General features: G+C 53.7%; 1 protein-coding gene and 1 long non-coding RNA gene across 2 annotated transcripts; one reads left to right on the top strand and one right to left on the bottom strand.

The window, feature by feature from the left end:
* Positions 1–22: 22 nt before the first annotated feature.
* Positions 23–9,936, top strand: LOC110351028 (uncharacterized). The gene is made up of 3 exons (XR_002398052.2): positions 23–4,893; positions 7,319–7,533; positions 7,756–9,936. It is a non-coding gene; the product is annotated as an uncharacterized LOC110351028 (long non-coding RNA).
* On the bottom strand, positions 5,539–7,715 carry C2cd4d (C2 calcium dependent domain containing 4D). The gene is made up of 2 exons (XM_004854108.3): positions 7,486–7,715; positions 5,539–7,084 (listed from the first exon to the last, which is right to left on the bottom strand). The coding sequence occupies exon 2, from the start codon at positions 6,862–6,864 to the stop codon at positions 5,830–5,832; it is 1,035 nt and encodes a 344-aa protein (XP_004854165.2). The 5' UTR covers positions 6,865–7,084; positions 7,486–7,715; the 3' UTR covers positions 5,539–5,829.
* Positions 9,937–13,209: the final 3,273 nt, after the last annotated feature.

Here is a 13,209-nt window from a genome sequence, read left to right as displayed (position 1 = left end):
GAGGGGGGGGAGGAACGGAGCACCTGGCCCCGTCAGCAGGCAGGGGAAAGGAGTGGCTGGCAGAGCGGCCTGGCACCCAGTGGACGTGGGGAGAGGCCAGCAGGCCAGGGTTTGGAAACAGGATCAGTGCAAGGAAGGGAACTAGCATTTACTAGTCACCTACTGTGTGCCAGGGCCTTTGGCAGGCCCTCTGTGAGAATCACGATTTCGCTTTATGTAAACCATCCCAGAGAAGCACTATTACTGCAGGGTTACCAATGAATCAAGTGGTCCTCAGAGACATGATGACATACTTGGCCGAGGACTTACACAGGGACATAAGTGGATGAGCTATGATTTGAACCCAGGTCTTTGTGACTTCAGAATCCAGTGGCTTCTACCAGATTAAGGCAAGTGGGGAGCTGAGAAATCACAAAGAGAAGACAAGTTTGGGGGGATTCTGTCTCATCTCTGGGAAGGTCAGGTTGATGCCAGGGGTCTTCTGTTCCGTGAGGACGCTGCCTGCTTAGCTGCTGCCCCTGCCGCCCTTCCTAGAACTCCTGGGCTGCCTGGTGTCTGTGTGAGTTGGGGGCCAGGGGCAGGGTGGGAGGAGTGTGAGGAGGCCGAGGAGAAGAGAGGAAGGAGAGCAGAGAGGGGAGGGAGCTGCCACGCTGGAGCAGTTGGGAGAGGAGCCTGCCCTGGGCTGGGGAGGCCAAGGCACCAGGCCCCCCATCTCAGAGGCCACCGCCCTCCAGCCGGCCTTGGCCCAGCATTTGATTAGCTGGGCCTGGCTCTCCTGGTTACCCAACAGGCAGCTGGCCAGGGGCCAGTCTGCAGCAGGAGGCTCCCTGGCACCTCCCCCTGCTCTTTCTCCCAGCTGGTAAACAGCAGAGCAGGAGCCAGCCAGGCCGCGGCCCTGCGACTCGCCCACTGTCCCCCAGCCGGTGCACGTGGCACCTGATGTGGAGCAGCCAGGCCCTGCGCCCTGGAGCTGCACGTTCACCACCCTGGACACCTCATCTCAGTGCCCAGGTAGCTTCCAGTCTCCTAGGGGCTGTAGTTTGAGGGACAAAAGTTAGAGGAGGAGAGGAACTTTCCAACTGCTGGGGTGACTGGCAAGGGGGGAGAGTGAGGAAGAGGGAGGGAGCTTGTGAGGCCCTCCCTGTCTGAGAGTGGAGGTGTGGTGGCCTCTGAGGCTCTGCTTATGCCCCGCTTCTCCTGCTTCTCGGTAATTGAGGTGTCCGTCTGAGGCGCTGCCTTCAGGCAGCTTTGGAGGTGAGGCCAAGCTGCCAGGTTCCACGTCTTCCTCTGACAGGTAGAGCTGGAGAGGGCAGGGGAGCTGTGTTCTTTCTAGGTCTCTTCTGCTGACGCTGCCTCCCTGTGGCTCTTTTCTTTTCTCTTCTCTATTCCTCTTCTCCATTCCTTCTTTTAGTCTGTCTGTCTGTCTGTCTGTCTCTCTCTTCCAGAGCTGGGGATTGAACCCAGGGCCTTTACACTGAGCTGCATCCCCAGCCCTTTTAAAATTTTTATTATTATTTATTTATTTATGTTTAGCCCTTTTTTTTTTTATTGAGACAGGGTCTCACTAAGTCGCTAAATTGCCCCAGCTGGGCTTGAACTTGCAATCCTCCTGCCTCAGCCTCCCAGAGTGCAGGATTACAGGAATGTACCAGTACACCCGGCTTTCTTTCTCCACTTTTTTTTCTTTTTTGGAGGCAGGGTCTCTCTATGAACTCGCTGGTGATCCTTCTGCCTCAGCCTCTCCAGTGCTGAGATTACAGCAGGGATGCTCCACACCCAGGTCCTTTTTCACTTTTTTGACCCTCTTCCTTTGTGACTCTGAGTGTCCCAGGCCCCTTGCCACCCCCCCACCCCCCATTGTACGTAGAAAGCTTGCGGATGGGCTCTCCACACCCCCAATACCACCCCACACACAGCGCGGGTGGCTGCCTCTCCCAGCTGTGCATTGCCTGATGCTGTGGAGTGGGGAGGAAGAGACCCACCGAGACCGGGGATTGGCCTGACCCCTTCTCTGCCCCAAGAATGTATGGCATGGTGCGCCCCCCCCCCCCAGTCTCGCTATGTATCCTACACTGTCCTCAAACTCAAGGCAATCCTCCTGTCTCAGCCTCCAGGGTGCTGGGATTACAGGCATGCCCACCACTGGCTTGGGTTCTTTCTTCTCCAGTCAGAAGGTAGCTTGGTTATCCTTTTGGGGAGCTCCCTTTTTTTCTTTCCTCCCACCTGCTGCAAATCACAGCCCCTGTTCTGGAAGAATCCTCTTTTCACAGCAGGGCAGTGCTTATTTCCTCCTCAAATACATTCTTATGCAAGGAAGAGGTGATAGGGATCGGAGAGTCATTTCACCCCCACGTGCCCAGTCCCCTTATCAGCCTAGAGAATCTCCAGCTTGAAGGGGTGGGAGGTGGTGGTGGTGGAACTGGGGAGCAGTCACTAACTTCTCTTTCCCTTCCTCCCCACCCCTAAACCACGCAAACCACTCAAGGCAAACTCAGCCTGCCCGTCCAGGGAGGGCCTGGGGGCAAAATATGTGGGGCACGGGCAGTCTGCCCAAGGGGTGGAGAGCACCTCTTCAGGAGCCTAATCTGGTGACTAGGGGCCACCTTCTTTGGGTTCTTGTGACCACTCCGGTGCCTGACCATCACAAAAGGAGCAGCGAAGGCCTATAAACGTTGTAGCCTTGGCCCTGCCCATTCCTATGGAGAAGACCACTGTGGGCCGAGTCTGACCCTAGCTCCCAGGCCTGAACTTTCCTGGTGACTCTGCTTGTGCCTCTTATCCGTCTAAGTCCACATGGATTTAGAGACAGCAGGGAGGGTTGGAAAGTGGGAGCAGTGAGTTTGGAGTGGAAAGAGTTACAGGAATGTGGTCTGCTGTGTATTAGCTGTAGTCCCTGAGGCAAATCACAGCCCTCTGGGACTGAGACCGGAGATCAGGCACAGCAAAGCTGGCTGGGGAAGTAGGCGTGACCTGTTAATTACAGAATCCCAGGGCACGTGGGGCAGAAATGGTTCCCAGAGCCCTGCTCCTCGGCTTCTTCCAATCCGAAGGTTTTCCACCGGACAGCCTGGGCTTGACATCAGTTGGCCTGGGGTGTGAGTGATACTAACAGGATGGTCTGCACAGAGCTTTTGCCACCATGTTTGCTCTCTCGCTGTGGCTGTGGGGGCACTCTTTCCTACCTATACTTGGCCAACACTCACTCTGCAGAGCCTGTTTCTTCTCCTACCTTTAATAAAACTTCGCTACCGTTTGTGCTTGTCTTGATCTATTCTTTGTTCAGGACAGAAAGAACCTAGAAACCACCTCCCGAAGGAGACTCCAACACCCCAAACCCAGAAACATGACCACTTCAGTATAAGGGGCAGTGTTTCAGGGCTGAGGAGTTTGCACCCAGGAGGGGTCCTCGGGACTTCCTTCTGCTGACTCTGGCTGGCAACACGGACTTTGCACGCACCCTGACCTTGAGACTGTGAATGCCAGGTGAATTCTCCCAGCCTCCCCTGACCCTCGAGGGGTGAGGCTGGGTTTTGGGTACAGCCATCTTCAGAAACCTTCCCTGCAGCCAAGGCTGATTCTCAGGCAAGTTTACCTAACCTCTCTGGTCTGTTTCCTCGTTTGTAAATTGGGAATAATCACACTTACCTTACGGAGTGGGGTTACTGAGATACGGCTGTCGGGTAAAGTACAGGACCAGTACAGTACAAAGTACTGTGGTTAAAAAACTGTGCTTAGGGACAGGGATTTAGATCAGTGGTTCTGCCGCCTGGCTCGCAAGCGCAAGGTCCAGAGTTTGATCCCCGGTACCAAAAAAAAAAAAGTGCTTTATTCCCTCCCTCTCTTTTTTTTTTTCCTATAATCTGGCTTCTCTTTGTCTGACTCCCTTTTCTGTTCTCTTTCCTGCTTTGTTTTTCTGTTCTATATCACCTGGTAGCATTGTGTACATTCTTACCTGTTGATTTTGTAACTTGTCTGATCCCTACGTTTGTTTTGACTGCTGACACCTCATAGAATTTTCCTAAGTTTTCCTTATGGAATACGAAGTTTTTTTCCAAATCCTTTCCAACCCAGTTCTTCACTCAGGGTTGTTGTGGGAGGATTTGGGGGCCGAAGCAAAAATACAGTACAGGGCTAGGGATAGAGCTAGACTTATGGATGGACATCCCAGAATTCACACATGCAAGTTCACACTGCCAGCTGTGAAATGACCAGAGAACTATCTTCCTGAGGAACTGGGACCCTTCCAGAGTTACCTGGTGGAGAGCAGAGTCGCAGCAGTTGGCAGTTGAGTTGTACATATTAGAGGTGATAAGGAATCCAGATTCTCAAGCCAGACTCTCTGGGGTCAAGTTCCAGTTCTACTCTTTATTAGGCTCGAGGTCACAAAGGATGACAGGAGTATTTGCACCCTTATGAGAGTTGCTGGGAGGAACAAATGTCCTGACAAACTGCGGCAACAGTTCTTGTACAAGTCTAGAGCCTGTAGCGTTTAAGGACGTTTGTTTGGTCAATGCTACCACCTGGTGGACACCTTGGGCAAAGTCTCCCTCGCCTTGGGCTCAGGGGTAGGGATCTAATCAGGGAAGGAACGGAGGAGCGGTCTGAATGGAAGGCGTAGCGTGTGTGTGTGTGTGTGTGTGTGTGTGTGTGTGTGTGTGTGTGTGTGTGTGTGTAGAGGTTCATATGCTATGGTGCTGAGGTTTTGTTGGGACCCAGCAGGCTTAGCCCTGGTGCACAGCTGGCACCAGGGGAAATGAAAAAGAGTCAAGGGGGAGGGAGATTTTCCCTCCCTCCTCCTCCATGCCGGACCTGAGCCAAAAGGAACCAGTTCCTGGGAATGTGGGAGTAGAGAGCAGAATGTCACCGCTGACGCCAGGGATCTTCAGGTAGGAGGTAAACAAAATTTGACCTACATTTATTTATTCATCTTCCACTCCTTCCTCCTCCTGGTCAGGGAGGCCTTTTGGGGGGGACTCTTCATGCCTAGCTCTCCATTCCTGGACGAATATCTCAGTCATTAAGTACCCCAATGCTGCCTGATTCTTGGCTCCACACTGCTCCCGGGGCAGAACAAGCATGGGAGAGGCAGGATGGTTAAAGGGCGCTGTGCGTTAGCCTGACATCTCCTGACTCACTTCCAAGACCCTCAAATTTCACTTGTCTTCAGGACAGGTGTAAGTGTAAGGGGTAGGGAGGGCAGTAGAGCTAATAGCCCCAGTGCAGCCCCAGGGGCCTGCTAGGGGAATGCGGCTTGCGTTGTCGTCCTCCGTTACCGAGCTCTTGATGGGGTTAAAGGGCTCCCTGGACGTTTGGGGTCCTGAGGGACGAACGAACGTAGGACCTACCCAGCCCTGGCCTCTGGAAGTAGCATCGCTTGGGGACGGAGCCCAGGATCCAGCATGTTTAACAAACTCTGCCAGGACTTCTCATGTCTGGTTACTCGGATGCTCCCCCATCAGAGAAGCACTGCTTAACATCTATTCCAACTCAGACAACCTGAAAGAGCGTCTTTGCCCGGTGTGGCCCGCACAGAAAGCGCAGAATGCAAACATTTTATTAGCAAAAACACATACACGGAGGGCCGAGGATTTAGCTCAGTGGTTCCGGCGCCTGCCTCGCAAGCGCAAGGTCCTGAGTTCGATCCCCAGTACGAACCCCCCCCAAAAAACCCCCCACATACACGGAGGGGCTGGGGATGTAGCTCAGTGGCACCGCGCCTGCCTCGCAAGCGCAAGGTCCTGAGTTCGACCCTGGTACAAAACAAAAAACAAAAACGCACACATGCGCGCGCGGGCGCTGGCGATCTCCGGAGGAAGCTGCTGTCTTAGGCTACAGGCTGAGATGCGTCGGCGCCAGGGAGGACCCAGGGCCCAGCCCCGCACCCAAGGGCGGCAGCAGGGCAATGAGGGGCGTCTCGCACTCCCCCAGCAGCACGTCCCTGCGCAGCCCCGCGCCCCTGTCCAGCACCTTGGCCCTCAGGCTGCGGGTGGTCAGGTCCGACGGGCCCAGCCCGTCGAAGAAGAAGTCCTGGTTGAAGATGGGGTTGGCGCTGCACTTGACCACGCGGCTCCGCTGGGCGCGCGGCCGGACGCGGGGCTGCAGCCTCAGCACCACACAGCAGCCGCCGCCGCCGCTGCCCGGGCCGACCCGCGGGCGGGACAGGCCCTCGGCGCTCACGAGGCGCAGGCGCAGCTGCCCGGGCGCCGCCTGGAACTCGGCGCAGAGGCGCAGCTGCCCGCCCCGCGGCCCGAGGCGCAGCACGCTCTCCTTGGCGGGCCGCAGCTGGCGGCACAGGAAGTCCAGGTGGAAGAGCGGCGGCGGCGGCGGGGGCGACGGGGACGACCGGCAGCGGAGCGGCGCCCAGGGGCTGGCGTCCGCCCAGTGCGCCCCCTCCGGGCACCGCGGGTGCGACAGGCGCCGGCCCGGGCCCTGCCGCGGGGAGCCGAAGGGCGACGAGTCGGGCGAGGAGGCCGCGTCGCTGTCCGGGGCGCGGCAGAGGCGCAGGTCGGGGGCCGAGACGTGCAGCCGCGACGGAGAGGGGGGCAGCCCCGGGGCCGGGCCGGGCGGCGGCGCATGGAACAGGGACTCGCGGCGGCGCGTGTGCGGGCTCTCGGGCAGGAAGGCCCAGCCCTCGCGTCCCGCCAGGTGCGGCAGCGAGCAGGCCGGGGGGACGCTGCGCGCGACCGGGGGCGAGGCGCGGCCGGGGCTGGCGAGGCGCGGCGGGATGCAGAACTGCGGGATGCGGTCGGGGGTGAGCACGTTGGGGCAGGCGCGGCGCGCGGGGAGGAACAGCCTGCAGCGCGCCCGGCGGGTCCCCGGCTCCGCGCTGCCCATCCTGTAGCCGGCCTTTTCCAAGAGCCACATGTGGCGGGGTGGGGGGATGAGACGCCAGACTCCGCGGGGCCGACAGGGTTCAAATCCAGCGTCTCCGCCGGGAGGGCTGACGGAGCTGGGCTGTGCGCAGAAAGGAGGATGCGGGGCTGGGTGATGCGGAGGGCCTCCCGCCGCCGCGCCGGGATTCGGGGGGCGAGGTGGGATAGAGCACGGTGCGAGAGTCACATTTTCACATGCAGGCCTCGGCACCCTAGGACAGAGACTGCCCGTTAAGGGTAAGCCCCCCCCCACCTGAGAGTCAGGGGCCCCAAACACCCCCATAGTTACTGTTAGGACTGGAACAACACCCGCGCGGCTTAGAGGTCCTGCGGTCACAAACGGGGACCCAGATCCCGGGTCCTCTCCCTTGGACCCTGTGGTCCTGGGGGGCCCGCCCCCTTCTCCCAGCCCACTCCAAACACTTTGTCCCTTCTCCACGATCTAGTTTGGAGTCCGGAGGACTCCCTCCCTCCCCGGTGCGGGATGCCCCGGCGACAGCTTCCCGGACCGACCGAGCCATCCTTCCTTCCGCGCCCCTCCCGCCTCCTCTGGCGCCTCCCTCAAGGCGCTCCTGGCCTTCTCAAGTTGTTCCCGGCCGGAAAAAGGCCTCACCTCTGCTCCTGGGAGCCGGCGGACACGGCTGACCCGAGGACACCTGAGGTGCGTCTGCTTAGACTCCTTAGATTCACCTCTCGGAGTGCGCAGCCCCCCCCGCCCCCATCCCTGGCCGTCTGGTCCCCAGCTTCGCTACCCTCGGCATCCGCAGTCGGCGGGGCGGGGCCAGGCTCCGGGCCCGCGCCTTCCCCCTCCAGTCTTTTTTGCTAGGAAACCACCCAGCACAAAGGCACTATTGATTCTCTGCCCCCCCCCCCCCCGACTCAGGACGGCTCCTCAGCTCTGGTTAGTGGCACCCCAGCACTGAGTCACGGGAGCGCGATACTGCAGACTTCTGCCTGGGAGTCGGAGCCGTGACAGTCTCCGGGTGCGTCCGCAGCACAGCGCAGGCCTTACCTGTGGGCGGCTGCTGGATCCTGGCCTTGGCTTCTGGCCCCAGGCTTGCGGAGTCCTAGGGAAGCAGCTTCCTCTCCAGCGTGTTCCCCTAGCCCTCTCCTTCTGGGAGGAGCTGGCAGGGGCCTCCGTGCCTACGTCTGACTTCTTTTCCTGGACAAACACAGCTCTTGTCTCTGAGGCCGGCAGCCTGGCCTCCTCAGCTTCTTCCTCCAGCCAGAGCCAGGTTTCTAGCAGCGACCTCTAGATCCCGACTCGGGCCACCCGGGCTTGGGGGAGACCGCCTTCAGAGGACATGGGCCCATTCCTCAGTGCGGCGGGGGGCCTCGCCCGGCCTCCTGTGAGAAGGCCGCGGCCATGGCCATACAAAGCCCTCTTCTGCAAGTCCCTCCTTGCTGGACTCCTGCCTTGGCCCCGGATGCTGAGTTCCGGAGCCATCCCAGGAGCTCTCAGGCAGTCGGTCACTAGGCAGGGTGACCAGGTCTCCTAATTTTAACAGCCCAAAGAAAAGTGGCTCAGTCTTTCTGGACATAGAGACCCTGAGGACAGAGCTGGTTCCCATGACCATCGGGCCGGGCTGGCCTATGCCCTCCACCTTAGGCAGATGATAGGAAGCACCAGGGATGCAGAGAATGGAGAAACAGACAACAGATACGCAACAAGAACCTCAAGACAAGTTGTGAAATGCAGGGAACAAGATGAAACAAAGCAGTTAATGCGATGATAATTCTGTCATTGATACGTGAGTGTTTTGACAGCAAGTATTTCTTGTGTGGAGCTTCTTGGTGCCCCCCGGCCTTGCATTCCTGTAGTCCTGATTCAGCTCAGTCCTGGTGCTGTTTCTGTTGAGTCTCCCCCAATTGCTGTAACCAAAAGCTCATCTTTTGGGCATTGGTTGGATGGACTGGGGATCTGGGCTTTGCAACTCACTAGCTTTGTGACCTCTAGCATGTAACGTTCTCTCTTTACCGGGTTGGTAAATAAAATAAACCTAACTCTCAGAGTCAATGTGCAGGTTAAACAAGATAACACAAGGGTGTTAGTTAGGCTGGCTTTCGCTCCGTGTGTAGGAAGAAACCCCATCTTGATCTCACTTCACAATAAGGGCATTTTGTTTTTAAACTTCCATACGCAGGCCAGAAGTATGGCAGGATTCAGCGAAGTTTAATTTTTTGGCCTCATGCATTCATTCAACTGTACTTCCTGAGTATCTACATAATGTGCCATGTGGAATTCAGATAAATCCTCTGAGCAGATGTAGTTTGCACTTTAGTGGAGAAAGACATTATGAAAAATAAGCTAGTAAAATATAAAGTTTAGCAGATGGAAGTGTTGAGAAGAAAATTAAATGAGAGGATGAGAGGTGCCAGGGAAATAGGCAATTTAACCAAGTAGGAAGGGATAGCCATTTTGAGAAGGTGACATTTTAGTAATAACACAAAGGAAAGAGGAAAGACTTCAAGGGAAAAACATCCAAGATAGAAGAAATCATAAATGCAAGGGCTTGAGGCAGTAGCAGGCCTGGAGTGATCAAGGAAGCTAAGAGGTATAGCTGGGGAAGGACCAGTGAGGGGAGGAAATCAGAGGGGTAAGAGGGCCAGACTGTTGGGGCTTGTACTCACTGTAACCGCTTTAGCTTTGCTTGTGATGAGTTAGGGAGCTTGTGTAGAAAAAGGCTCTGTCTGGTGCCTGTGTTGAGAATAGAGTGAAGTGGGTAGGGAGACCAGATAGGTGACTAGTGAAATACTTTTGGCCTGATATGACAGGGCCTGGGTCGGGATTGCTTAGTCAGTTTCTGGATATATTCTGAAGAGGATCCATCCCCATCCAAAGAGAAAGGATGGTCGAAGGTTTTGGGTTTGAGCAAGTAGAGGAATGGAGTTGCCATTTTACTGAGTGTAAGAAGTGTTGGGTGCTCAGCCTTGGATCTGTTAAATTTGAGAAGCTTGCTAGACATCTAAGTAGAGGTGTTGAATAGACAGATATGTGGATCTGGAGCTCAAAGGGGAGGCTGAGACTGGAGGTAGAAATGTGGGCACCAAGAGAGATGAAGATGGAATTTATGGTCATGAGACATGATGAAGTGTAGGCACAAAAGAGAAAGGCTCCAAAGACCAAGTCTTGGGTGCTGCAACATTTAGAGACTGGGAAGAGGAGAAAGAGCCTGGTGTGCTCAGGGCCGAGATGAGGCAGGACGGGGACTAGGAACTGACCATTACATTTAGCAGTGGGAAGTGATTGATGACTTTGACAAGAGCACTTTTGGTGTAGTGGGGGTGGTGGCAGAAAGCATGGGAAGAGAAAGAGTAGAGAAACTATTGAAGAGTTTCCAAGTTTCAAGGAAGTGAAGTAGTGGACAGTGTAGAAATGGGGCAGTGGCTAGAGAGGAAAATAGAATCAAGAGAGAATTTTTATTTTTATTACTTATTTAATTTTTTTTTCTACAGTGCTGGGGATTGAACCCAAGGCCTTGGACATGATTGGCAAACACTCTACCACTGAGCTACCTCTCCAGCTCAAGAGAATTTTTAAGTGACAGAAAACAATGCGGTGTTTGTATGGTGATAGCAAAAGATCCAATAGCAAAGAAAGAAAAGATAGATAATGCAGAAGTGAGAAGGGAGAACTGTTGGAGCAATCAGTGCTTCTGAGTAGACAAGAAGAAATGGGCGTCCTATGTAAGAAGTAGAGGCAGGAGCTGTTCCTTGCCTGCTCTGTCGACAGTTCACCCACAGACAGAAGGAAGAATAAAGGGCTGCGGTGTGGAGATGGGATGGATGATGAGAAGTTGTTCTCTTCTGACTGCTTCTGATTCCTCAGTGAAACGAGAAGCAGGGTCACCATCTGAAAGTGACTTGGGAGGGAGTGGCTTAGGGGGTGGGTTGCGAGGACAGGAATGGAACAGTGCCTAGGAGGAGGAGCGTGAATGGTCCAGGGAGCTGCAGGAGGACTGAGGGCAGCATGAACGGCCCATGTTAGGGTAGTGACTGAGGCTTTAAAGTGACAGCCTGGCTATGTGTTTCGCTCCAGTTGTGTTCATCTGTGCAGTGTACAGAGGAAATGACAGGGGCTTGGATTTAGCCAGGACTGTGTTCAATCTTTGACAGCTCCCTTCCTTCCATTTTCTTCTTTCTGTGGATGCTAAATGAAGATTGTACACCATCAGGGCTGGACAGCAATGGGATTAAACACTGACTACAAATTATCTACAGCCTGGCTGTGTTTGTCAGGGTGTGATCAGGAGAATGGCCCTAGCTAGGTGGTTCAACAGGGAGTTTAACACAGGTTCTGGAAGAGTTTGAAAGGCACAGAGAGTGACAAGAGGCCATCTAGAAAGACATGTCATGGTTTGGGTCAGAAATGTTCCCCAGAGATTTGACATGGCTGAATAGAGGAGGAGCCACGTTGGAGCTACTTAGAGAAAAATCAACTAAAAACAAAGGTAATTGGAAGAAAGCGAGGGACATGCATCCTGATGCCAAAATCAATCTGAAATAAGAGACTTGTAGATAAAAAAAAACATAGGCACAGGACTTCCTAAAGCAGCACACCAGCCCACGGGGCTGCCAGCAGCAGTGCCACCTGTGTGCCAAGCAAGAACTTCTGTACTGGGAAGCCTCCGAGAAACTGACAGCTGAAAGAGTGCGGCTGGATGGATTTGGGACATCAGGCTCCTTGCCTCTTTTGCCTTCCTCCACACAGAGGACACTGCAGCCTGGCAGCAAACTTTGCCAACACACATGTTGGTGGTGAAAGAAGTGAGTGACAACCAGTGGTTTGAGAGATCCAGACATACATGTGGTATTTAAACAGCCTTGGGAGGTAGACACTCAATCACTGGAGAGGCGATTAAAGGGGAGCCAAGCAGCATTGGGCTGTGTCCTCGAGAGCAATAATTACACCCCATCCCCAAGCAGCTGGACTGGATAGAAGTGGGCTAGTGGGGGTGGGACAGAGGCCTTGGCTGCCCCTGCCTGAGGGCAGCACAGCAGACTTGGGTGGGGCACCAAGGGATGTCCAAAAAGCTGTTGGCTGAAGACCAGCCCCAGCCCCCAAGCCAAATTCAGCCCTAACCCAGCACTAATCCTGCTGCAGACTTGGCAGGGTTATATAGCAAAGGACTGGGTGCTGAGCCAAATAGGAACTTCTCATCCTTAATGAATTGGGAAGGTAGGATCTTGGGACGGGCACAAAGACCAAGAATCATATATGCCCAGAAGATATCTCTGAGGAATAGACATTTCCTAGGGAAGCCTTGGTACTAGTGAGAAAACTACAAGAAACAAATTTAACTCGAAAAGAAATTCATAGACTGAAAGTCAAAGGATGGAAAACAGTTCTCCATGTGACAGGAACCCGGAAAAAAGCAGGGGTAGCTATTCTATTTGCAAACAATGTGAACTTCAAGCCAAGACAGATCAAAAGAGACAAAGAAGGCCGGGGATTTAGCTCAGTGGTGCTGCCTGCCGCCTGCCTTGCAAGCACAAGGTCCTGAGTTCAATCCCTGGTATGAAAAAAAGACAAAGAAGGTCACAACATACTTGTTAAGGGAACAATCCAAGAGGAAGAGATAGCAATCATAAATATATATGCACCAAATACTAGTGCACCCAACTATGTAAACAGATATTAATGGACATGAAAAATCTAATAAGCACTAATACAGTTGTAACGGGAGACCTTAATACTCCACTGTCACAAATAGACAGATCAACTAGACAAAAAATCAACAATAAAATCTGAAATATCAGAACTGAACCAAACCTGTGAACAAATGGACTTAGTGGATTTCTTTTTGTTTGTTTGTTTTGTTTTGTTTTGTTTTTTGTTAAATTCTATTATTGGTACATTTTAGGTATACAACACAATTACATTTCTCATTGGGAATTGTACCTTTACATAATGCATCTTGGTTCTTATTTTTTCCCCATTCCTAGCCCTCCCTTCACCCCCTCCACCCTTCCCTATTTACAAAGACTTTATTTCCATTTTTTCCATTTCTCATCATTTTTCCTTTCCCTTCTTTCCTTTCCCCTGCCCCTCCCACTACCCCTACCCCTTTGGACCTTTTCTTCCTATTTTGCATTATCAATTACTCATTCTAATCATTGGTACATTTTAGGTATACAATATAATGACATTCATCTTTGGAAATTTGCACCTGACTTAGTGGATTTCTACAGTGTTCCACCCCACAACATCAGAATACACATTCTTCTCAGCTGCACATGGGACATTCTCCAAAATAGACTGAGTACTAGCTCATAGAACATGCTTAAGTAAATGCAAAGGAATTGAAATTATCTCATGCATATCATCAGAGCATAG

This window comes from Heterocephalus glaber, unplaced genomic scaffold (genome assembly GCF_053883595.1).
Source record: "Heterocephalus glaber isolate CG9 unplaced genomic scaffold, H.glaber_assembly_v1.0 deba00001795, whole genome shotgun sequence".
Taxonomy (NCBI): domain Eukaryota; kingdom Metazoa; phylum Chordata; class Mammalia; order Rodentia; family Bathyergidae; genus Heterocephalus; species Heterocephalus glaber.
This window is presented reverse-complemented; position numbering and strand designations above follow the sequence as displayed.

What these genes read in the sequence shown, in the direction of transcription:
- C2cd4d (XM_004854108.3), bottom strand. Translation starts at nt 6,864, where the DNA reads ATGTGGCTCTTGGAAAAGGCCGGCTACAGGATGGGCAGCGCGGAGCCG.